The 23,464-nt window shown below is 55.3% G+C and overlaps 1 protein-coding gene across 2 annotated transcripts in view; it reads left to right on the top strand.

Annotated features, from left to right (window-relative positions):
• The window catches only part of ATP11A (ATPase phospholipid transporting 11A), a 90,666-nt gene extending 73,767 nt beyond the window's left edge, over window positions 1-16,899 (top strand). Inside the window, exons 26-30 of one of the 2 annotated variants that reach the window (XM_046664658.1) lie at window positions 4,186-4,251; window positions 5,046-5,149; window positions 7,280-7,445; window positions 8,972-9,057; window positions 12,603-12,737. In XM_046664658.1, coding sequence (XP_046520614.1) covers window positions 4,186-4,251; window positions 5,046-5,149; window positions 7,280-7,445; window positions 8,972-9,049 — 414 coding nt within the window. In that variant the 3' untranslated portion in view covers window positions 9,050-9,057; window positions 12,603-12,737. Of the gene's footprint in view, window positions 1-4,185; window positions 4,252-5,045; window positions 5,150-7,279; window positions 7,446-8,971; window positions 9,058-12,602 lie in introns of both variants that reach the window. The other variant, XM_046664657.1, reaches the window with a different exon arrangement.
• The last annotated feature ends 6,565 nt before the right edge of the window (window positions 16,900-23,464 follow it).

Genomic DNA, 23,464 nt, shown 5'->3' with positions numbered 1-23,464 from the left:
GATTTCATTTCCTGTTTGGACGGCTCTCTTTTCCCCATTCTGTATGTCCCTCACACTGTTGGATTGAAGCACAAAGTCTTGCTCCATGTCCCCTGGAATTTGTTTATCCGTTGATTCCTTTGTTTCTTTTTTTTTTCCCTCTGCTTTTTCTCCCCAAAGCCTCCCAGTACATAGTTGTATATTTTAGTTGTGGGTCCTTCTAGTTGTGGCACGTGGGACGCTGCCTCAGCATGGGCTGACGAGTGGTGCCATGTCCGCGCCCAGGATCTGAACCAGCGAAACCCAGGGCCACCAAAGCGGAGCATGCGAACTTAACCACTTGGCCACGGGGCTGGCCCCCTTTGTTTCTTTTTTCTGGTTACTAAAAGAGGCTGTTATCTCTCATGATAACCTAAACCAATTTTTACTAAATTGATCTTGAGAATTTTAAAAACTTTTATTTCATCTAAAGACTTTACATTTTTCTAGAATTCATTCTTTGTGTTAGTTGATTGTGATGGGATAATTCCTGGGTGCTGCCAGGCCATGAATGTAGTTATGTAGGGCTGTCTTATTCTTATGCATCTTCTGTAAGATTCCCTCTGGGCCAGGCTTTAAGGAAGCTCCTACATGTGTCTTCTAAGACTCAGATTCTGTCCCGAGCCTGAAGCCCAGGACCATGGCTGCGTGTCGGCACCGTCACAAGTGCTGTCACTGGCACAGTATTCACAGTTTCCTTCTGCAAGCGTTACCCCTCTCACTACATCGCCCTTTAGCTGGACATTTTCATGGTGTTAAAGTCAAGGAAACTGAAGTGCAGATAGATGCAATAACTCCTACAACATCGGCTAATAGAACTCAAACCCGGGACATTTGGTGCAAATCGTTGTATTTGTTCTATTCCCTGCTGCTGCTTCATTACGTTAACCCCAGTGTTGCACAGTAAACTGGTCGGTGCTGCTTGAGGAGCGCCCTGAGGAGACTGGTGCCAGCAGGAAAGCACCCGTAAAAGGCTCGCGTGGCCCGGGCGCCCAGGAATGGGAGTGCAGGGTGACCTCCCGCATTATGCTCGGGCGGCTGTCCTGCACCTGCTCAGACCCCTGCCGCCCTCGGGTGACTCCACCAGTCTTCCATCCTGACGCTCCCCGTGCTCCTGGGTCAGGGGGTGCAGTGGTGTTTTTGCAGCCCCCTCCACGTGATCCGAGGATTTCTGCCAACTCCTCGTTCATCTCCTGCTTCCTTGTTCCTGAGGTGCCCTGAGCACCCCACAACTGAAAGCTGACTTCTAGGGCGCTGTTTCCGCACTGCACGTCTGTGCCCCACCCTCCCGCCGCGTGCCTTTGCTCAGCCGTGCTGGACAGCACTGTTCATTAGAACTTGAAACAGTGCCAGAAAGAGAGCCCAAGACAGAGAAAACAGAATCTGGCCTGCACCAGGGCAGCTCGGAAATGCCTCGGGAGCCTGGCCGCTGCTGGGCTGAGAGCCTCGAGCCCGCCCTGTGCTTGCTGGCCTGTCAGGACAGAAATTCAACGCAGTGTCCATCTTGTCCATGAAAAGCCTCTGAGACACGTGGTGGTGTTAGGAACCAGCACACAGGGCAGTCGGGACCAAATAAGGTGTTTCCTGTGGGTTTGTCCACCGTTACACACTTGAGAGTGACAGCTGCTGCAGGTCAGTAACGCTCTGTAGACGCTGGAGAAACTAAAGCCTCGGAGTCACGAGAGCTAGAGAAGGGACCCTCCTGGAGCCAGCGCCGCGACGGCCCAGGGCAGACGTTTGTGTTCCAGATTGCTAGGTGGACAGGGGCCCAGGAGGCTGGAGTGACGCCATGCCTCAGTGTCTCCGGATGAGCCTTCTCATTCGGGATTGTCAATTCTTAGATTCTCAGTTGCGTTGGGGGAAAAGAGTGTTAGGTCACTCACAAAACTAGAAATGGCATCGTAGGCCGATTCTGCAGTAACTGGATAAACCTGCAGAACTGGAGTAAGGCAAGGGGCCGCCTCGGGTGCCTGGTGGCACCCTGGGTTCCTGAGCAGCGGGCAGTTTGGTGGTTACATTATCATCACTTTCTGAGAGCATCCCTTCCAAACAAGGTCGCATCTCCTGGTGGGGCCGTTTAGATTCTGTTGATGGTCAGTACAGGAGGACCCCTCCCTTTAAAGACCGCAGGCATCCTACGGGAATGTTTACAGTCACGTTAATTAGCGTTGAGGGAATAAGAGAACCGTTGATAATGTTTTTAAAAGAGAAGTTCGCTTATGGAGCATTTTCTGCCCAGACGTCACGAGCCATGGTTGTTTCTCATTTCGATGCCACAGATGAGAATACTAAGGCAGTAATTATTTTATTACAGTCGCACAGAAAGATGTTCCTAGGTGAACACGTGGGAGTTTGGAGCATGTTGTGACAGAGGTAGGAAGCGTCGAGACGGCTGAGACACGAGCCACAGCCTGCCGGCGAGAACAGCATGCCGGGGGCTCGGGAGCTGCAAGGGGCCAGCGCCCAAGGGAAGGGAGTCGGTGTGGCCATGACCAATTCTGAGGAAACACAAGTTATGTTTGTGGAGGAGCATCTTTACCTTTAAAAATTAAGTGGGCCTGGGTTTCAGGGCATCTGTGAGCAGGAAGATCTCCTGCAAGATGGCGATGCTCAGAGGAGAGGGCCAAGTGTGAGGGGAGGCCGTGAACGCAGGTCCAGTGGAGCTGAGGCCCCAGAGCCCTCCCGGAGTTCTCATTGTGACCTGAATGAGGCTGAAAGTCAGTCACGTTCTCAGTGGAGAGGAGAGTCCCAAGAGGCCGTCAGACCAGGGCTCCGTGGTGGGTGGGGAACTGACGCCACTTGGACAGAAACCGTCCCTCTGGACAGCCCTTTGAGAGAGGGGATTGGTGTCACTCCCACGATCCATGGAAATAGTAGAAAGTTTTAATAAATTATTAGCGACTCGCCGGAGGGCTCCCTTAAAGTGATTTGGGAGATGAAGAGGACATTTTCAGAGACGTTGCCTTGACCAGAGAGCCGGGAGCAGCTCCCCGAAAGGACAGGTGAAGGCAGAGCGATGTGGCAGCGTCGCCCGGGGCTCTGACCAGAATTGCCGGTTCCAGACTCCAGATGGTTGTGCCCGGTGCTGCCCACCCGTAGAAGTTACAGCTGAGGCCCATGTGTGTTACTGGACGGGGGCGTTTTCATTCTTTCTGAAATAAAACTATTTTCTTTTAAAGAAGCCAAGGAATGTTTCCTGAGAGGCATAGTTCACAGAATCCGACAGACCAGGAACGGGTCAGTTCTTAGGTAGTGTAGCATCTCGCGGAAACTAACTCTGTGGAACAGAATTCCAGGGGACTGATTTGTCCCCAAGAGAAGGAGCGTCAAGTACAGGGATTTCCTTGCTGTGTCCTTGTCTGTGGTTGAGAAGCGTGTCGTTTCCTGACCTCCCTCGTGCTTCCTCCACACGCCGGCCCCTGCGTCCTGCCGCATCCTCAGAGGGAACGGAGCCCCGGAGCTCGTGGTCGTCTCCCCTGGCCACGTCCTCTTCCCTGGGGCTGTGGCGTGTCTGTGGTTCTGGCCATCACACCGGCCGCTGGGGCCTCCGCGCAGCTGTCCCGTCTTCACTTCTTCCTCTCCCGTGACCACCTTGCTGTGAGGTCGTCGTTCTCAGGCTGCCCATTCGTGACGTGGGTGTTTTCTCTCTCGCCCACTAGGGCAATGTTCTGGCTTTGCTTCAGAGCAGGCGGGGGTGGAGTGGAGTTCGAAAGAGCGTGGACGCGAACGCGGCTGCGTTTATCCTTGGCCGTGCGGGGGGCGTGGAGCTGCTCATGGGTGAACGGCTCTCCTGCGCGAAGCCGAAGAGAAGAGTCAGCCTCGTGCGTGTTGTCAGTCACAGCTGCCTCAGGCGTCGTCTGTGCTCTCGCTTTGTGTCGTGGGGACTGACGTTTGCGGAGAGCCCTGCGGGGGCCCGCCAGGGCGACAGCACGGTCCATGTAGGGTGGCGCTGAGCCCCGCTCAATCCCTGGCCTGGCCCCAGAGATGATGCCAGGAACCTCAGGGTCTCGTGCGCCCCCGGGTGCAACAGATTGTGGTCCCTGTGTCTTTGGGGTTGTGGTGTGGGCACAAGGAACAGAGAGCTGTGTTCTCTCTCACTCTTGTTTTGAGTGGGAAAGGGGAAAAATACGTGTTAACCAGAGTCTCCTTGGACTGTCTTCCCCCCAGGTATTTGGGAACTGGACCTTCGGGACGCTGGTGTTCACAGTGATGATGTTTACGGTCACACTGAAGGTACGTTCTCGCTCGGTGATGCTTCTCCTTCGGCCCCAGGTGCCCCGGCCGTGAGAGGCCTCCTGTCTGTGAACTGAATTATAAATCCATCCCGATTTACAAATCCACACCCAGCACGCAGCCCAGGCGAGCTCCCAGACTGTCGGGGGCCGTCCTTCCGCTGTTTAAATGGGCCAAGAGCAGACTCAGCACCAGGCAATCGGGTGTGTGAACTGCCAGAATTACTCAGGAGGAAAATGCAAGAATGAGCCTCTTCTTTATAAAAGGATTCAGATGAGAATTCTCTTAAATAGCCAGCAGCCTCACCCCCAGTATAGTCAAAGTATACTTTAATTGAAGCAAATTAACGTGTTGTGGGAAATTCAGCTCTTTTTCAAGTCGAGTCAAATTCTGTATGGGATATCATTATGAAAGTCCCAAAAGCTATCAACCTGAGTCTTAAAAGGGGACACAAAGAAACTGCAGAAGTCCTTTCCTCAGTGGTAACACAGCCAACCGGCTGAGCTGTTGCCCCGAGTCCTCCAAACAGAGAAGCGCATCCCAGGTGCGTTTCCCAGGGACCTGGGCGAGAGTCACTTGGAGTGTTGTGATTAAGAGGCTGTGACGTCACACGTTCTTTTTCTCCACTGGACGTCGAAGGTTTTGGTTTTCCTAAACGGTCTCACGTCGGCATTTGGGCTAAAATTAAGACGTGGCAGTTTGTTTTCTCGTTTTCTGGCTGGCTTTCGCGGTCGTCAGGGCTCACACTGACACGCCTCGGTGACGGCACTGACTCGCTGTCTTCTTCCTTTCAGCTGGCGCTGGACACGCACTACTGGACGTGGATAAACCACTTCGTCCTCTGGGGGTCCCTGCTCTTCTATGTTGTTTTCTCCCTCCTCTGGGGAGGGATTATCTGGTATGCGTTCCAGAAGTCTCCCGTCGTCGTTATCACCTTCGTAGTCCTGCAGTATCTTTCATCAAGGGCTCAGAATGCGTCTTCTGTACAACCTCAGTCCTGCGTGCGAGGCATCGTGCCAGGGCCCGGGGGCCCGCAGGGGATCCAGGCGCCTGTGGTCCCTGCTCCTTTGCTCCCACCTTCTCGGTGGGGAGATGCGCTGGGTAATAAGTAATTAGGCTGTGACAAGTGGGGACAGACCCAAGAGGCTAGCCAGGGTCCTGTTTCAGATCGAAGGTCAGAGAAGGCTTCTCAAAAAAGTTATTTTGGAACTGAAACCTGGGGAAAAAATCACCGTCATCATAAGAGCAGGTCACACTTCTTAAATGCTTCCCACAAGGAGGTGCAAGCTCTGTGTTTGCTGGCTCGCGTCTCATTCAGTCTCCCCACCACCACGTTCTCTACATAGGAGTGATAGGATGGACATAGTGGGTTCGCGGGGGCCAGCCTCAGGCCGAGGCAGTCTGACTTCACATAAAGCCCCGCCCCTAAGGAGGGGAGCCACAGAGCAGAAGCCCTGAGGCAGGGCCTGGCAGGCGGGAGGAAGTCCCCCCCTGACCAGAGAGCGGCCTGGGTCCAGCTGGAGAAGTAAGCAGGGGCAGGCCGCTCTGGGCCTGTCGGCCACGGAGGACCTCGACCCCAGCGCCGGTGGGAGGCCATCAAGGGTTTGGTAGAGGAGCAGCAAGTCTGCTGCTCTTTCAAAAGACTACTGTGGCTGCCACGCTGAAAGTGAACTTGTGGGTGGAAGGTGAGCAGGACAGCCGGCTTAGAGATTTGCAGTAAAGAGTCAAGAAAGCCAGGTCTGCGAGGGCCGGAAAGTGGCCGCATCCGGCTTCTGTTCTGGTACCCTCACAAGCACGTTGCTTCTGCCCAGAATGTCCTGTCCAGCGAGCCTACCTGATGAGCTCTTATTCTTCCTTCAAAACCTGGTGGTTCGTCATCTTTGGTGCTTCCCTGGACACCTCACGGGCGAGGCAGTTCCGCCTCAGGCCCTAAGCATTTGTTCCTGCTTCTGTCACAGCACAGACCGCATTTTCCTATAATTCTCCTATTGACGTGCCCGCCTCCCCATAAGACGGAGCGTTTCCTGAGCAGGGCCCAGGGGCCCTGACCTGGGAGGGAGTGCCCCCTTCCACTGGGTGTGCTGGCCTGGCCCCAGGCCTGGCTGGACGTGAGGCCCGAAGCCGTGCCGTCACCACTCTGCATGTCCAGTAGTGAGCACAGCTCCTGGGACACGTAGGTGACCCCCGAGGATGGGGAGGAGGGCTCTCTGGTCAGTCACTGCCCCGCGGTGCTGGCGGTTGCTGCTGTCCGTCAGCCTCTTGGTCCATTGCTGGCCTCCAGTGGCCAAAGCTGTGCATTGCTTGTGCTCTGAGACCTGGACGCACAGCACAAGACGGGCTTTCCCTGGGTTTGCCACAAGCCTGCTCCTCAGGAGCCCTGAGGTCGGGGTGGATGTCCCAAAGCTGTGGCGTGTGAGAGGAAGGTTTCGTCCTGAAGACGTCTCTGACCAGCTCCTGGGCCGTGGGGTTTAGGAATCGTGAAACTGTAACTCAAGTTGAACAGTATAGATATTTTCTTTGATGTATAGATTCACCCGGCAGGGAAGTCATTTCATGCTCTGTATTTTTATAGAACAGGTTTACATGTTTTGTGGCATAAGCTTTAGGCAGTTCACTAGATCGGCTGATCAGAACCCACGTGACTCTGCTCCCTGTCAATAGCCATTCATCAGGTCGTGATTCTGAGATACAAAAATGTCACCTGTTTTAATCTTTTTACGTCTTTCTTCCTGTTCTGAAAGTGAACGTCAGGGCTTCTTTTCTTTGGGGTGACTGCATGGAATCATGTCCTCTTTCCCGTTCACAGCACCCCAGCCTTATGGGGAAGCACTGCATGCCGGTGTTTATATGATTAATTCGAAGTAGGGAGCTGAATGGCTTGCCCAGTGACTGTCGGTGACAAAAGCAGAAACTGCCAGACCCAGCGTGCGCATCCTGCACGCTGAGAAAGCAGAGACCAGGGTGTCAGCGCTCTGAGGGTTTCTGACCTGCTGTTGTCTTGGTCTTCTTCTCTCTCTCGACGCTCCAGGCCGTTCCTCAATTATCAAAGGATGTACTACGTGTTCATACAGATGTTGTCCAGCGGCCCTGCCTGGCTGGCCATCGTCCTGCTCATCACCGTCAGCCTCCTCCCCGATGTTCTCAAGAAGGTCCTGTGCCGGCAGCTGTGGCCCAGCGCCACCGAGAGGGTCCAGGTACCCGGCCGCTCCCAGGGTTGCGAGTGGGATGTCATCGTTACGAAGGGTAGCCTGGAGGGCCTGGGTGTGGAAATATGACCAGTCCAGGCATTCTACCAAATCCCACGACGATACGTGGTTTTAAACAGTAACGAAGGTGAAGTCAAGACAAGTGATGTTAGACCTAAACAGCTGGTCGGCTGAAAGAAGACAAAGATTAAGAAATATTAAGCCAGTACAAAAGACACTTTATTTTGTGTGAATGTAAAAAAGCTTTTTAAAGTAATCCTTACTTTGAAGGTAAAATTGCATTATTTTTAGGGATGGTGAATTTGGCTCTAAACTTTAGCATTTATATGAGGAAATGCTGGTAACTGGGAGGCTGCTTATATTCCACACTCCCAAACTGAGGCCGACAGGCTGAATTCTGGATTCAGGAAAGAAGTGACACATGCAAAGCTCTCACCCTGGCGTAGGACACCAGGAGATGTCACTCGGAGCTTCCTGAAACCACTCTGGCCCTCCCAGGGTTCTCGGGGAGGCACGCTCCCATCCCCTCACTCCCCTGACCTCAGGGAGGGCACACCCCCGTTCCCTGGCCCCCATGACCTCTGGGAGGGCACACCCTCGTCCCCAAGCCCCGGAGACCTCGGGAGGGCACAGCCCCGTCCCCTGGCCCCCATGACCTCAGGGAGGGCACGCCTGTCCCCTCGCCCCCCTGCCCTGAGACTTGCCCATGGAGGTGCAGAGCCACAGTGAGGAGCCAGGGGGGAGCCTGGTGAGAGGGCGGAAGCCGCAGCCAGCCTGTAGAGCACAGAGGGTGGTGCCTGGCGGGGTGGAGCGGTGGAAGGACGATTCAGACAGAAGACAACACTTATAAGTCCTGGGACCAGCTGAGCCACTCGGGAGGACCCAGATGGCCCCCTGGTCTGGTCCCCAAGTGCCCTTAGCCGAGTTTGGGATGGAACAGGCAGCCCTCCCCTGGGGTGGGGTAGGCCTGGGGACAGCCTTCACCCTACCTCCACCGGCCCCAGCCATTGAACAGGATGTGGGTTGGCGAGAACGCACATGCTCATTAAGAATATCAAACCCAGCGCCCCCAGATCCTAATGACTCCCTCCTTTGTGTCCCCACATTTGCCAAGTCAGTGCTGACAAAAACTCACACGGGTTAGTGAAAGAGCACACACACGATTTCACTGCCGACCATCTGAAGTCATCGCCTTTAAACCCGCCACCTGTGACGGGGGGGGACATGCAGCTGGGGTGAAGTGCAGGCACCCAGGGCGTGAGAGTGCAGAAGGAGCTCTCCCTGGCGGGGCCTGCTGGGAGGGAGGAGACGTTAGGTCCAGCCCGTGGTCCTGCCCGCCGTGCCGGGGACTGAGCGCGACAGGGACAGCGCTGAGGTCTAGGCGTTGTTGGCGTTTAACCAGACTCACCGCCTTTTCTTTCTCTCTTCCCTTCCTCGTGCCTTGTCCTCGGCTCTTTGCTAATAACACTGCCACCTTCTCTGACGTGCATGGCCCCTCCACCCTGGACTGGCAGACTAGGAACCAGTGCCTTTCTGTCGAGCAGTCCACCATCTTTATGCTCTCTCAGACTTCCAGCAGTCTGAATTTCTGACGGACAAGGTGATGCGTCTCTGTCTTTTTGCATGTTTGGGATTTAGGCTCAGGACAGCCGAGGGCTGACTTATTTCCGAGGGCTCCGGTGTTTACATCTCCTGTCGGTTCTCACAACCGCTGCTCCGGGAAACGTTGGTAACTTGCATCCTGAGATGCACGTGTGTCTTCTCTCAGTGCCCTGAACCGGGTTTGTCTTCCAGCATCCATTGGAAGTATCCGGTCCCAGGCCCAGCACGGCCCATCTTCATCAGATGCTGCAGAGTATGTGCAGCTGTGGCCACTAGGCTCCTGCTGGTGTGCAGGGGGTCCCACACGCGAAGGCGTGGGTGTGGCTCTTGCTTGGCCCTGTGGCCCCCTCCGTGCCGCCTTCTCTCCGCAGCCCGCAGCAGGTAGACGGGAGGCCTCGCACCGGCCTCTCACGCCCCTTCTGCAGACAAGGACAGGGAGGCCGCAGAGCTTTGCAGAAAAGGCCAGACCAGGGCTGCCCCTCAAACTGGACGGAGCAGGGAGGGGCGTGTTTAGGGTCAGATGTTTTACCAAATTCCCTTTTAACTTTTTTTTAAAGCTGCTTGTTGTCAGAAAAGCCTACTTTGCTGTAAATAGCTGTAGTGGCCATTTCTGTTTTACCAGCGCAGCTTGCTTAATAGGAAAATGCCGAAAGCGAGAAAAAGGCGTTTTTTCTTTTACTAACAGTTCGTCTTCTATACATTTTAAACACCGTTTTTTAACTAACAGGATGGTGCATTTTTTAAGTTCAAGTAATTATTGACAATCAAGGTTTTTCTAATCTGGTGCCATCAGAGTTTGTTAGAATAAATTACGTAATTTCATCTCACTGTTTACATACTTGAAAATATTTCGGATGAAATTATCAGGAACACTTCAGTAAGTCACAGGAGGTGCTTATGAAATTGATTAAATCCTGCAACTCTGGGCTAAAAATAAAGACATAACTATGGATGCGGGTTATTAAGAGTTGACTTGCTTCTGAACCTCTGCAGAAGCGAGACTCAGGCTGCTGGGAGCAGGGCGTCCCTGAGCGCCGTGTGGTGTCCGTGGCCACAGGGTGTGACCCCACAGGTATTGCCACACCCACACCTTCACACAGGTCCCTGCAGCCAGCACGCTCCTGGCACGCACGGGGGGCACTCTTGTTGCTGTAAAACCACGCGGACTTTGCAAAACTTTGGAGGAACAAACATTTGACTCGTCCTTATGTGGAATGTATTGTACTTCAAATGGATGGTTTTTTCTTTCAATCTGGTCTATGAAAAAGAAAAACATCACAGACACCAGGTTTCATAGATATACGTGTGTGTATATGTGCACATATATACAGCTTATATATATATGTATTTATAGATTTATCTGTACCTATCTATGTTTATTTTTACATATAACTTAATTATATGTGATTCTGTCCTGCAAAGGCAACAACCCCATCACTAGGTTAGTTCATCCTCTCTTCGCCAGACGACGTTCTGCAATTCACAACTCTTAAAGTTCCCTTCTCCTTGTTACTGAGAAACTAGTGCAGCTTGACTAGAAAATCTTAGTGCTCAGACGCTGGCCATGTTGCCTGCAGCACTGACACCCGAACCTTCAGGGTTCCAGGCTCAGGCCAGGACACTTCTACTTGACTGGAGACGGGGCCGAGGGACAAGGACGGGCAGGCACACACAGAGAGAGAGACAGAAGGACAGGGACGGGCAGGCACAGAGAGGGACAGGACAAAGATGAGCAGGCACACAGGGACAGAGGGAAAGAGGCACGGGGATAGCAGGTGCACAGAGAGGGACGGAGCCAGAAGGACAGGGACGGGCAGGTGCACAGGGACAGGGTCAAAGGCACAGGGATGGCAGGTGCACAGTTGCTCCTGGGGACCTTGGTGCTCTGGGGGAGCACAGCTGTCTGCTCAGTGCCTCTCAGGAAGCTTTCAGGTGAGGGGGGCAGGATTTTAGCCTCAGGGTTCTGGAAGCGCTTCCTGTGCTCATGGGAACAGCCCCATCAGGCGGCCCTTCCAGCTGCAGCCCGTGCTGAGGCTCCACAGTGCCGCACTGGGCCCCGCTCTCCTGCCCGCCGGTCTTGCCCTCCCCCTGCCCTGGGGCCAACTCTTTCCGGGAGCCTGGGAGGCAGCCGCCCTGAGAGCCCGCTGGCCCCATTCCCGAGTCGTGCACAGGCTCCCCACTCTGAGGGCCAGGCCGGTCGCACTCGCGGGTGGGCGCTGGCCCGTGTCAGCTGTGCGGCTGGCTTTGCCGGGGCCAGGAGCCGTGCTCAGGGGTCCAGGCAGCAGCCTCTCAGTGTTTCTCCTCGCCTTGCAGAAGAGCGAGAAACTCACAGCATCGGTGGACGCCGCGCCGAGCGCCGCCAGGCCACTCCTGAGGGACTTCTTGCCGCGGCCGAGGCGGGATTAGCCCCAGGATAGGTAACGGGTCCATGCCGCAGGCGGCCCCCCGGTGTGCTGTGAGCCCATCGGGCTGTCTGTTTTTCCTCCAAAGTTTTGCTGTGCTGTGCCATTTTGATAACAAAGGTTCATGGTGACAAAAAAGAAATGTTTTTACACAGATATTTCTGCCCCAGGTAAGTGGCCTGCCTGAGCGTGGCTGGACTGCATATGGTTATGTATTGCACACACGCACACCCACACGTCCATGTGCGCATGTCCTGCCACATTTCCGTGTGCCGGGGCGAGTGTTGCACACACAGTCGTGCTCTCGCTTGCGCGGCGTTTGCTGTGCAGTAAAAGCTCCTTCCTCGTCATTGGTGGTGGAAACAGCTTCACCTGAAAGGCCCGTCAGGAAAGACCGTATTTGGAAATAGAAAATAGAATGTTGCCTGATTGGCATCGAGCTTGGGCCGGGCAGGTGCCTGGTGTGGATCCACTGCTGTCCATCAGCCAAAATGTGGAGCCGCGTCTGCCTGCAGACATGGCGAGGAGACGCAGCCGCATCCACAGCGCAGCCCGAGCAGGACCCACTGTCCAGGGCCCTCTGACCCACACGCCCACCCTCTCTCGAGAAGCAGGCGTGCTCAGGCACGGCTGTTCCTTTAGCGAGATTTCTCCGTCCGGCTTCCTCCCGTCCCCCCCTGCCTGTTCACGTGAGCTCTGTGCAGCCCGTATCCCCGGCCTCTGTGGACTGTTAATGAGAAGTGCACAGACGGCGTTCATCTGTGCATAGAGATAACCATGCACTGGCCGTCAGGACGATGTGTCCCTGGTCTCGGGGGTGATCTAGCACTGTTACGTTAAAGGACGTGAGCTCAGTCCCTAGGGCCTCTGGGGTGGAAGCTTGCATATTTACCCCGACGATGGAACGTTGCTCCCTCGATACCCAGAATGGGAGACGTTCGCAGCCAGAACACGGTCGACACGCCCGTGTCGTGGTTCAGAAGGGGTGGGTGCCAGCTGAGCGGTGTCCTAGAACGGGAGTCCAAGACCTGGGCGCTGAGTCTGGAGTTCCCAGGACAGCAGTGGCCGTGGGGCATCAGTCAGTCTAGGGGGAGTCTCAGGGAGAATCCCGGGACTGACTGTGTTTTCTGTTCTCTGACAGAACATGTGCGTGTGGCGTCAGGACCACCTCCCAGAACTCACCCCCTTGCCTCTCTGCAGAGCTCAGCCCCTCGGCCACTGGCCGGGCTCCCACTCCAATCTGGTGACACTGACGTGCTGGGAGAGCAGGGAGTGCTCAGTTCCCCCCCCATGGCTGCTCTCTCCAATGCCATCGCCGTCCCAGCCAGGGACCCTGCTGCCGTGGCCCGAGGGGGCTGGCCGATGGACGCTCACCAGTTCAAGCCTTTAAGAACCACACACGTGCGTGCGTTGTGCACATGAGTGCTGTCCCCTGCCCCCAGGGAGGGAGGAGGGGTGAGGGGACCTATGGCAGCGTGGGCTGGCAGTAGGACCACGCCAAGTAGTGGTTCTGGCAGGGCTGGTGGCCTCGCACGTTTTCCTGCGGGCATTTAGCTGGGCGGGGAGAAAGGACCGGTGCAATCCTGGGACGTCTGTCCGAGTGCACAGCGGTCCTCTGTGCCCGTGTTGGGGTCTTGTGTCCACGCTCTATCGTCCCCGCTACGGCCGTCACCCGAGAAGGACGTCTGCAGGTGGTCACAGCACCCACCGTCGTTTGAAGCACAGATGTGACCCACCCTTGGTGGGACAAACGGGCCCTGCCTCTGCGTCCCTCTCTCCTCCGACGCTGCTGCTGGCACTGGCCGGACCAGACGCCGGCCCTCATGTGTCCACATCCTGCTCGTGTCACAGACCGCACCGCTTCTTCTGTTCAGAGCCCCGCGCAGAGCCTGGCCAAGCCCCAGGCTGGGGTCTGACTGGAGTCCTGTCCCTGCCGAGGTGTCGCCTGTGTGTGCCGGGGTGTTGCCGAGTGTTCCCAGGCCTCCCTTCCTGTCCCCACCGTGTCGGTGGAGGGAGGCGGGTTCCCACGTGTGGAGCGGGCAGTCTGTCCATGGAAGCGTTCCTGGGACGGGCTCTGACCCCGCCTCCGAGGATGAGCTCCCTGCTGTGAGCAAGTGGTGACTGCACGGGTTTGGGGCAGGGGCTGAGGGTGCCAGGGCAGACGTCTGCTGTGACGGTCACTCCCTTTCGGGATCCTCCTTGAGAGGCGGCCTCCAGCGGCGGTGCTCATCTTCCAGAATCTCTCTCAGGCCCACGTGGGTCTGGAAGGAGCTGGGCCGAGGTTCCGTGAGCAGTAGCGTCGGCCGTGCTTGCGGCCCCGGCCCGCCTCGTGCTGAGCTTCCTGTTGGTCTCCGCTTGGCCACTCTTTCCGGCGTGGGTACACCAGTGTGCGGCTGCTGTGTCCTGAGCTCCTGTCCCTTCTCTGTGCCGGTGTTTCTGTGGAAGCCACCTCTCTGACGTAGCCTTAACGGTCCTTCAAGAAGACATTTCAGTTTGAGATTCACGTTACAACCGATGCCTTTCTGGAAGAGCGTCGCCCGGAAGCTAGCGGAGAAGCAGGCACAGGCCTGCTCCTCTGGGGCACCGTGAGCGCGCACCGCGGCTGCTTCACACGTCTTCGTGCTGGTATTTGGGAAGTTCAGGTTCCACAATTTGATCATATAATGTTTCCCCTATAAAATGTTGGTTTGAACTAGAGGATGAATTGACAGCAGGAACCGTGAGCACGGAGTAGCTGGGATAAATTAGGGTGAAGCATAAACACCAAACCAAAGACCAGGGGAAGGAAGGCCTGGCTGAGTCAGACGGAGACCCGGAGGAAGCCGTGTCCGTCCCGAGGGTCCTCCTCTCCCGCCCGCCCATCCCCGCCCTGTCCTCCTGTCACTCACGTCCCATGTTCTGTGTGGTGGCCGCCCTTGGCCATCCCTGCAAACAGCAGCACGTGCGTTTTTACAGCCGTTTTTAAGAACCTACTCTGGGTATAAACGTGATCCCCATCGGGGCGGGTTCTCTGTGTCTTTAGTTAACAAATTCTTTGTAATGTATTTTTTTAGAAATCTTAAAATTGCCTTTGCACTGAAGTATTTTCATAGCTGTTTATATCTCTTTTATTCGTTTATTTGTTAACATACCATATCTGATTTTTAAAGTATGTTTTTAAAGCTTTTATTTTTTACGTTGATGAAATTTTGGCCACTTTATATTTAAATTCTGGTGAGAGTTTTGGCTGAATGTCTCAATATCTGATGAGTGTGAGCTTTCAGATTTGATCTTACTCTCTGCGCCTGTTCGCTTGGTGTTTCTGGGGCAGCGATTAGCCGAAAGGCGCGTTTACGGCACGGTAATTTGCTATGCATATTCTTCACCGATCGTTGCTATTTCGTCTGCTTTTTGTTTTGTTTTTGATTTCCATCCTTTGGCCTTAAAATAGAAGCTTCTTGCTTGGTGGTTCAGTGTCCTCTTCCCACCTGTTTAGAGACGGTTACCATTTACCTCTGAGAATTCAGTCCATTGTGAAAGTCACTAAACCCTTCCACGCTCCAAAACGTCTTCTAAAAAAACTGTTCGGGAAATTAAGTGACTGTGCTTGATAATTTGAAATAAACACGGGGCGTGAGATAGAAAATAAAATGAGGGACAAAGAACCCCCTGAAATGACGTTTCAGGTGTGACCTAATGCGACCTTTCACCTCACAGTAGTTAGTATTTATTTAACTAAACTTAAAGCAAAGAACGTCAACTTTAAGCGTTTTTCTTAGCTTTGAGAATCTTATTTGTGACGCAGGTGGTGACGAATTAACTCGTAACTCCCCACCCCGGTCCGAACATTTGGTTCCTGCCCCTCCTCCGTGCCCACAGCCGCAGGGCATCCGTGAAGCACCAGGGGTCCCAGCCACGTCCCGTTCTCCTGCTTTCAGCCCCGTGGCCACTCACAGCCACATGCGGGCACGTGTGCCAGCTCACATGCACACCCACGCACAGCGTGCACACATGCACGTTCCCTGGGCCCCAAGCACCCTGCCTCCTCTCTCAGGGGACACTGGGAGGAAAGTCCCGCAAGATGGGGCCCTTGGCCCTGCATGGCACGCGCCCTGGTGGTACTCGGGAGACTTTGCAGGCAGCCCCAGGTTTGCGTTGGGGCTGCTGAGTGAGCCAGGCTGCGGTGCCCTGGCCTGAGCACCTGCTTTTCAGGAGGCCCAGCCCCCGACTGACACCTCCCGCAGCTCCACCCTCAGGACAGGTGGCCAAAAGCAGCAGCTGGCCTCCGAATGCGTCCAGGATCGGGCGGGCCCTCTGCCTGGCAGCTCGAAGAAGCCGTCCTTCTCTTGGCAACTCCTGTTAGAACTCAGACAACCCATTCCTGGGCATTTGACTCGACAGGGTGAACACAGACTGACACCCAGAAGGGCGTATCCCTGCGAGCCCCTGGGGGTGGCGGCCTGCGCTCGGGAGGCCCCAAAGGAGCAGCTTCTGCAGGGACCGGGTCAGAGACCCACAGGCTGGCCTGGAGAGATTCTGCAGCTTTACTGAAACATGTCATGTATGCTGTTATAACTATTCTCAACTTGTTGGGCGTCAGCCAAATGTCCAGTGCAGCCTAAAGGGAGTTTTCCGGCCTTTTTCTTTAAAACCACTAAGTTCATCTGTTTTGCACTGACTAGAAATAACCTCATGTAACCACTTCTACTTTATCTCAAAATTAATATGATTTATTTGACAACTCAATATAACAGCTTGGTATGCAGTTTCTTGCGTTCCACATTTCTTTGGAAGGTTCCCATCCGTAACTTTAAAAACAGGAAAAATGTGAGTTGGCAATTGCATTCTTTTTTTCTTTTTTAAGCTAGCGAGTAGGTGAATTGGGGATAAGAATCATTCTGATATTGTATATAAACAAAGCTTTAATGAAGATGCATTGGAAGTATTATTAAAGTGTGATTCTACTTTTGCAGAAAAAAATCTAAAGATCAGTTTATATAGCTTTATTTTTTACCTTATCAAAATATACAGAATTTTAATACACGTATATTATCTCTGACCTAGAAGTATAACGTGTCTGCATTGCCGTTTAAAATGTCCATTCATTATGTGATGTGATGAAGCAGAATCTTCAAAAGTGTGTTTAACATGACGGTATCTATAGTCATTGTCATCATAAATACTGGAGTTTATTTTTTAAATTATTGAATATCATAGGTGAATTTAAGATCATAAATCAGCCTCTAAACAATGTTTAATTGATAATAATTCATTAACCTGCTTTGAAATATTAAATTGTGAGTTAAACCAAATCTTACGTTTCTGTAAAGTTTATTTTGTATGCGTTTTTTAACTTTTATTTCTGTAGGTAAATGACTCAATATTAGTTATATTGGACTTTTCTGCAGATTATCTAAGCAGGGGATTTGAATCTGCTTGCAATAAAGAAGAAAAAATGTCTGGTTTAGTTTCTTTATAAGTAAAAAAATCATAGAAGTTGGACTGACATTAGTGCTCACGGAAGGGAGAGAGTAAAACGCTCCCACGCTGCGTTTCTGTTTGGGATAAAGTGGAGAATGTGCAGTGGGAACAGCTTCCCTGAGAGTCGTGGGTGGGGAGGCTGTGCCCCCCTCTCGCCCTGCTGGCTCCGGGCCCCTGCACCCCGAGGCTGCAGGTGTGGGGTGAGGGCCCACACAGAGGAGACTCAGCCTTGGGTCCCTCACCGTCTGTCCATCTCACCCCCAGTTCCTCTGACTGTCCTGCCCGAGACCCCAGCCTGCAGCCACGTTTCGGGGACCCAGCATCCACCGTCCATCGCGATTCCTCCAGATTCTTCTCTCCCGCCTCTTGTCCAAATCCAGGCCCCCAAGCCCTGCATGGGCCTCCTGGGCTCTGCTGGTCACACCCAACCCCAGTAAGATGGAGAGGGAGCGAGTTCTGTGCGCCCCGCCTGGCTCCCGGGGGCCTGCTGCTCCGCACCCCCAAGCCCACACCTCCCCCTCTGGTGGCCATCTGCCTCCCCACCCGCCGGCCACTGCCTCCTCTCCAGCTCCTGGTCTTGTCTGAAAACTCTAACCTAAAAAAACCCCACAAAACCTGATGCCAGGTCCCAGTTCTTGGGATTCTGACTCGATTGGGGTGACAAGGATGGAGGCAAGTTGAAGATCCCTGGATCACTTTTCGGGGCCAGCACTGTCCCCTCTAGGACTGACCATGCTCAGCTCGGGCATCGACACCACAGGGGCCTCTCCACCTCTGGTGGGGATGGGGTCAGGCCTCAGGTGTCACTGCAGTGTTAAATTTGGGACTTTCTTCCTGGTCCTGGAACACCACAAAGCAAGCACGCAGCCAGCACTGAGTAGCAGGTGCTGAGTGGGTGACTGTCACAGACCGAACCCCAGGAGCCAACACACAATGCTGCAGCCGCCACAGGAGGGAAATGGACCGTGAATCCAGGGTCCCAGTGCTCCTGGTGTGGTGGTGTCCAGTGTCCACACCTGCCCCAGGTGACCTGAACATGTGGTCACGATAGCTGAGCAGCTGGGACAGGCACGCTGCCCTCCGTGAAGCGAGCGATCGCTCCCTGGCTTGAGGCTCAGCAGGTGTCAGCTCCCAGCACCACCCACCTGTGTCCACGTGAACGCACCGTTTGTTCCACTTCATCATGTCCCAGCTCCCTCCACACCCACACACAGGTGAGCCTCCTCTCAAGGAAAAATCTCGGAAACGCGTAATTTCTCGGTTCCTTTCTTGCACTAAGGGGATACCACGAACGTGTTATAATCCTATTAACTCCCCTGGGGAAAATGCTTACCTTTGTATATTTTTATTATTTGGGAGTTATTGGAATAGTTCAGGAACATTTAATTAGATAGCTAATTTCTAATTCATCGTTGAGTTACCTTTATTAGTCCTAATCAACCTGACAGGCCCAATCTGAGAAACCCGGCATCAGATCTCGTAGCACTGAAGACACCGATCCCACGATTAGCGGACAGCTGTCGTGGTCACAGCCAGCGGATCTTGAGTGTACGCTTACTGCTCGGTGCCCAGAGAAATTCACAGCTGGCGCCAAAGCCCATTATCCAGGCCCGTCTCTCAGCCTTCCGTCGCTGCCGGGAGAAGTCCCGACACCCTGGGGAAGCCACAGAACAGCCAGGCCTTGCACCCAAGGGGCCTGCTGACGGGCGCTGTCCTAATTTAATGAGAAATATGGGTTCCTGGATGTATTATTATGAGTATATATTATCCTTTAAAATAGTTACACAAAATCATAGTTTGAAAAAATTCACCCATCAATGCTCCTGTTCGCTTGGTTCTTACAAGATTCAAAGAGAGGGAAGACTTTTGAGATCATGAAGAAGAAACATGTCCTCTTAAGAATCTCAGTTTTAATACCTCTAGAATTTTTTAAAGACTTAGTATAAATAGTCTCAAAATATGAGTTAAATATCAAAATAAAGATGATGCTTTAATTAGCTAGGTTTTGTTCGTCAATGATTACAGTTCCTCCATCTTCATAAACTAGTTGAGCAAAAAATTTGTTAGGGGCAAAGGAAGGCTGTGTACCGACCACTGACGTTAAATGTGTCGAACCCGAGACCTCGCTGCGCTGTTGGCATTTGTAGCCGCATTTGTGGTTGTCTTACGACAGCTGAGAGGAGGTAGCTAGTGTCCAGACAGTGCGTATAAAAGGATGAGCAGACCACCTGCCCGCACGTGGCCATCCTGCAGGGACCCAATGGAGCAGCAGCATCTGTGCGCTCACTGTGCTCCTCTCCTGGGGCTGCTGTGACGGGACCACAGACGGGGCAGCCACAGGGCAGGAACCAACTCTCCCGCGGTCCTGGAGGTGGAAGTCCAAGATGGAGGTGTCCCAGGTCGGCTCCTCCTGGAGGCTCTGAGGGAACATCTCCCCCGGCTCCCCGTGCAGCTGGCGACCTTGGGCGTTCCCTGGCTTGTAGATGCATCACCCCCACCTGCCTCCATCTTCCCATGGCGTTCCCCTGTGCATGTCTGTGTCAAATGTCCCCTTTTTATAAGGACACCAGTCATACTGGGTTAGGGGCCACACTGATGACCCTATTTTAGCTTAATTGCCTCTGTAAAGACTCTGTTTCCCAAGTGGGGTCACATTCTGAGGCACTGGGGGTCAGGATCGCAACATATTGTTTTGGGGACACAATTCAACCCACAGCAGTCTGTGCTGGGGATCCACTGAGAGTCGGGCTTTGGGGCCGTCGGGCGAGCACAGGGGCCAGGTGAGGAGCAGGGCCCCAGCCCGGCTGCCGCTCAGCTCCCGTCTCCACCCGGAGCTGTGCCACCTCTCACTCACCGTGGCCTCCATCTGGTCTACCCTGGAGTGCACATGATCCAGCGGGTCCTGGGGTCCTGCCCACACCTCTGGCCCGGGGCCGAGGGACGGCGCTGAGCAGTGGATGGGCAGAGCCTGATCCAGGAGCCTAAAAAGTGCTTGTGAAACCCAAGGCTAGAAATTAGGATTTGACCCATCTCTCGTGGCTGCATGGTTTCTTCAGAAATCAGTCTCTGTCCCAACAAACAGGTGATCTGTGGCAGGTAGCCATCTCCCCTTGCTCGGCTGCGGCATCAGTGTCCCCTATCCTCTGACCTATCCCATCAGCACCAGAGCCCTTCTTAGCAGTCTTCCGCGACCCGGCTCCCTTCAGCTCTTGGCACATTTCTCAGCTCCCCTTTTAAAAAAGCCTCCAAAAATGTATCCATATTTGCTGTCTCTGTCTCGTTGCCCGCCGTCCTCTCTCAGCCCACCCAAATCGGGCTTCTGCCTCGCACCCTACTGGGACGGCCCCTGGGGACTCCCCCGGACCCCCAGGGCCCAGCAGACGTGGCAGTGGAGCACCCCTCCCGTGTTCGTCCCCTGCCTTGTACTGGAAGGTGAGCTCCGTGGAACTGGGGCCAGGCCTTGTCCCCGGTGAATGCCCAGCTTCCAGCACGAGGCCTGGGACCGAGGAGGGACTCAGTGGCCATGCCTGGAAGGCTTGGGCGCACCTGCCCGGCCGAGCCAGCATTCTCGGGACTGGGTGGCTGCTGGGGCTGTGGTCAGCCAGGCCAGCCCTGGCCATTTGCTCGCAGAAGCAGACTTGTAGGCGGCCCCTGCCCCACGCCCACCCCGGCCCTCGGAAGTGCAGCTGAGGCACCAGGTGGTAGGAGCCGTGGGGCAGCAGCAGCCAGCAGTGGAGCAATGAACCCAGGGAGCTTAGCTCAGGAGGTGCAAATGAGGAGGGACAGCAGCTGCGTCAGGGTCAAGGCAGGCCCATCAAGGTCAAGGCAGGGTCAGGATTGCTGCTGATTTGGGGGCCAGGGGAGAGGCTGAGGTAAGTCTGTCCCGCCCCCCGCCAGGCTGGTTCTCTGAAGCTCCAGGGAGGGGGTTGGCAGCCCCCCAACAATAATGCCCCTCAGGACTCGGGAGTCAGGCGCCCTGACTTGCCTGCAGCGTGTTCCACTCCTACCCTCCCCGCCCTGGGCCCAGCATGGCAGGATGCTCCAGGGGTGCCCCAGGTTTTCTGAGGGGAAGAGGGGCATCCTGACACCTGTCTTCCTTCACCTTCCATGGAGAGTGGGGAGGTGTCTGCATGGCAGGTCTTGGTACTTTGGGGGGACAGTGCTTTTCCATAAGGGTTGAATCTCGAATGGCGGAGTTTCAAACACCAAGTCGGAGCAACTGGGAGAATTTGAACAGCAGAGGAACCTTCTGGGCACAGCGATCACACGGGACACCTTTGAGATGCAGCCACGAGGGGCCACAGGTGCCCGTCCCACAGCCTTCTGGGCGCCCAGAAATCCAATATTGTCACTTACGTCCCTACAGCCTCCGTGGAAGCCACAGCAGGAACAGCACCATCCCCGCTCAGGACAGGCTGCAGTGGTCCTGCACGGAGCTCGGATCCCATGGCTCCAGGCCCCAGCCAAGCGGGGCACACAGCTGATGGCAGAGGCAAAGAGGCCCGCCCTGCTCCCTGCGGACCCCTGCAGCCCGGAAATGGCGCTCAGGCTGAATTACCCCTTCTGTTTCTGCCCGCTGTTTAGAAGCCCATTTGTGATGGTGACCTCCTCGTGCCGCAGGGCTGTGAACACCAGAGTCGCCACAAAGGGCCTGGGGCCGGAACAAACCAGACACCTGAGGGGGCTGCTGGGAGAGCGCAGCTGGGCCGGGCTTTTGTACTTGGGGAATTCATTTCCTCTTGAGTTACTTCAATTTTAGAAGGAGCCCTAACACTTTCTGAACAGCACAGAAATCTTGGGGTTTTGCAGAAGGCTTTCACGGAAGAGGAAAGATGCCCCGGGCTAGTGGCTCCCACGCGGCTGCCAGCCAGTTCCTGCGGTCCTGGGGTGGATAACTGAGCCGACTGTTGGGGGTCCTGGGTGGGGTCCCTGAGCCAGGGCAGAATGCATTTCCGTCCAGAGGCTGTGCTGGGGGGCCCTGTGGGATGGGAGCCTGCGGTCTGCATGAATTCCCCTGACCCGGGTCGCAGCTCAGGTCACTGGCCATTTCCCGCTTTCTCCGCTCCAGCGGCTCTATCTGTCTGCATATCCTGCAGGAGCCCCTCCCTGCAGCTCTGGTGGGCTGCCTCCCTTTGGACTTTTATTGCTCAATTAAATATTTAAGACAGTGTGTCGGAGAGCATCTCTGTCAGCAGAGGGTCTTTGATGCTGTCGTGGGAAGTGCGGTGTTGGTCTTAAAACAACAGAGAGGAGCACCACCCCGGGCACTCTGACCTCTTCTCTGTGGGCCCCCGGGGAAGGGAAATCTGCCGGCTCTCTGACTCTGGGGGGTTTCCAGCGACAGCCCCTGCTGTCCCCTCGCTCACTGGGTGCAGGAAGTTCTGGGTGGAGGGAGTTCCCCTCCCGTTGAATGTCCTGCCCGCCTCGTCACCCCCTCCTTCTCCAGCCCTGCTGCCCAGCCTCATTGAATCTGCCTGGCCGTCGTCCCCTCAGGACCCTGTCTCAGGCGGTACCCCCCACCTGCCCCGGGACAGCGTGGTGCCCAGAGACCCCACACTGGGCAGCCCGTGTGTGGTGGCACCAGGGAGCAACTCTCAATCCCAGTGGCCCGGAAGGTCAGTGCCCAGGGCTCCCCTCCAGGTCCCTGTGGGCGTCAGGGGCCCAGCTCTGTGTGGGCACTTAGAGCTGCCTTGGGGCTGATGATCAGCGCCCTCTCTGAGAACCCGGTTTGGGTTTACTCAGAGGGGCTGCCCACTTTTACCGGGACAGGCAGACATTTCAAAGCCTCGACTAAAATAAAGTTCGCATCTAGGTCAACACTGGGCTCTCTTAGTCTTTCTACACCACTTCGATGTTTTCATTCTTATCTGGAACTTCTACTTCCTCCGAACCTTGGAAGACAAAAGAATTAAAAGCCGGGGTCTTTTTTCTTTTTCTTGCAAACGTTGGCGACTCTGAAGTCACAGGGGGTGAGCGGCCGGCCATGGTCCCACCTGCCACCCCTTCTCCTGGGAAGTCGCCGGCGCAAGGGAGGGTCGTGGGCAGAGAGTGCGGACCTGGCCTAGGGGGGCCTGGGAGGAGACGCAGGACCTCCCCGCTGGCCCCCCGAGGGGCGGGGGGACCCCATTTTACGGGTGAGCCTGGGGAAGTGGGGTCAGACCCCCACGTCCAGCCGGCGTCCCCTTCTGTCCTGCGGCCTGGGGTCGGGGTCCTGGTGAACGCGCATAGTGGCAGGAGCCCCGCTCCTTGGCAGGACCCCTCCGGGTGCTCTCGGGGGACGTGGCGGGGATTCGGACCCAGGGGGCAGAGACCGGGAGAGGAGGGGAGGCGGGGGGGGGGGGCGGGGAGAGGGTGGGGCTCGGGGCAGCTCCTCCCCCCGCCCCCTCGCTCCCTCCCACCTCCTCCTCCCCTCCCATCCCGCGCCTCCCCCAGACCTTTACCCGCTCTCCCCTCCCCCTCCGCACAGCCAGAGCCCTGTGCTCCTCCCCTCCCCTCCCCCTCCTCCCTCCCCCTTTCCCTGCACCCCTGCCCGCGGCCGGAGGA

This window comes from Equus quagga, chromosome 6, assembly GCF_021613505.1.
Source record: "Equus quagga isolate Etosha38 chromosome 6, UCLA_HA_Equagga_1.0, whole genome shotgun sequence".
Taxonomy (NCBI): Eukaryota; Metazoa; Chordata; class Mammalia; order Perissodactyla; family Equidae; genus Equus; species Equus quagga.
Note: the sequence above shows the minus strand (reverse complement) of the source record. Positions and strands in the feature narration are given on the sequence as shown.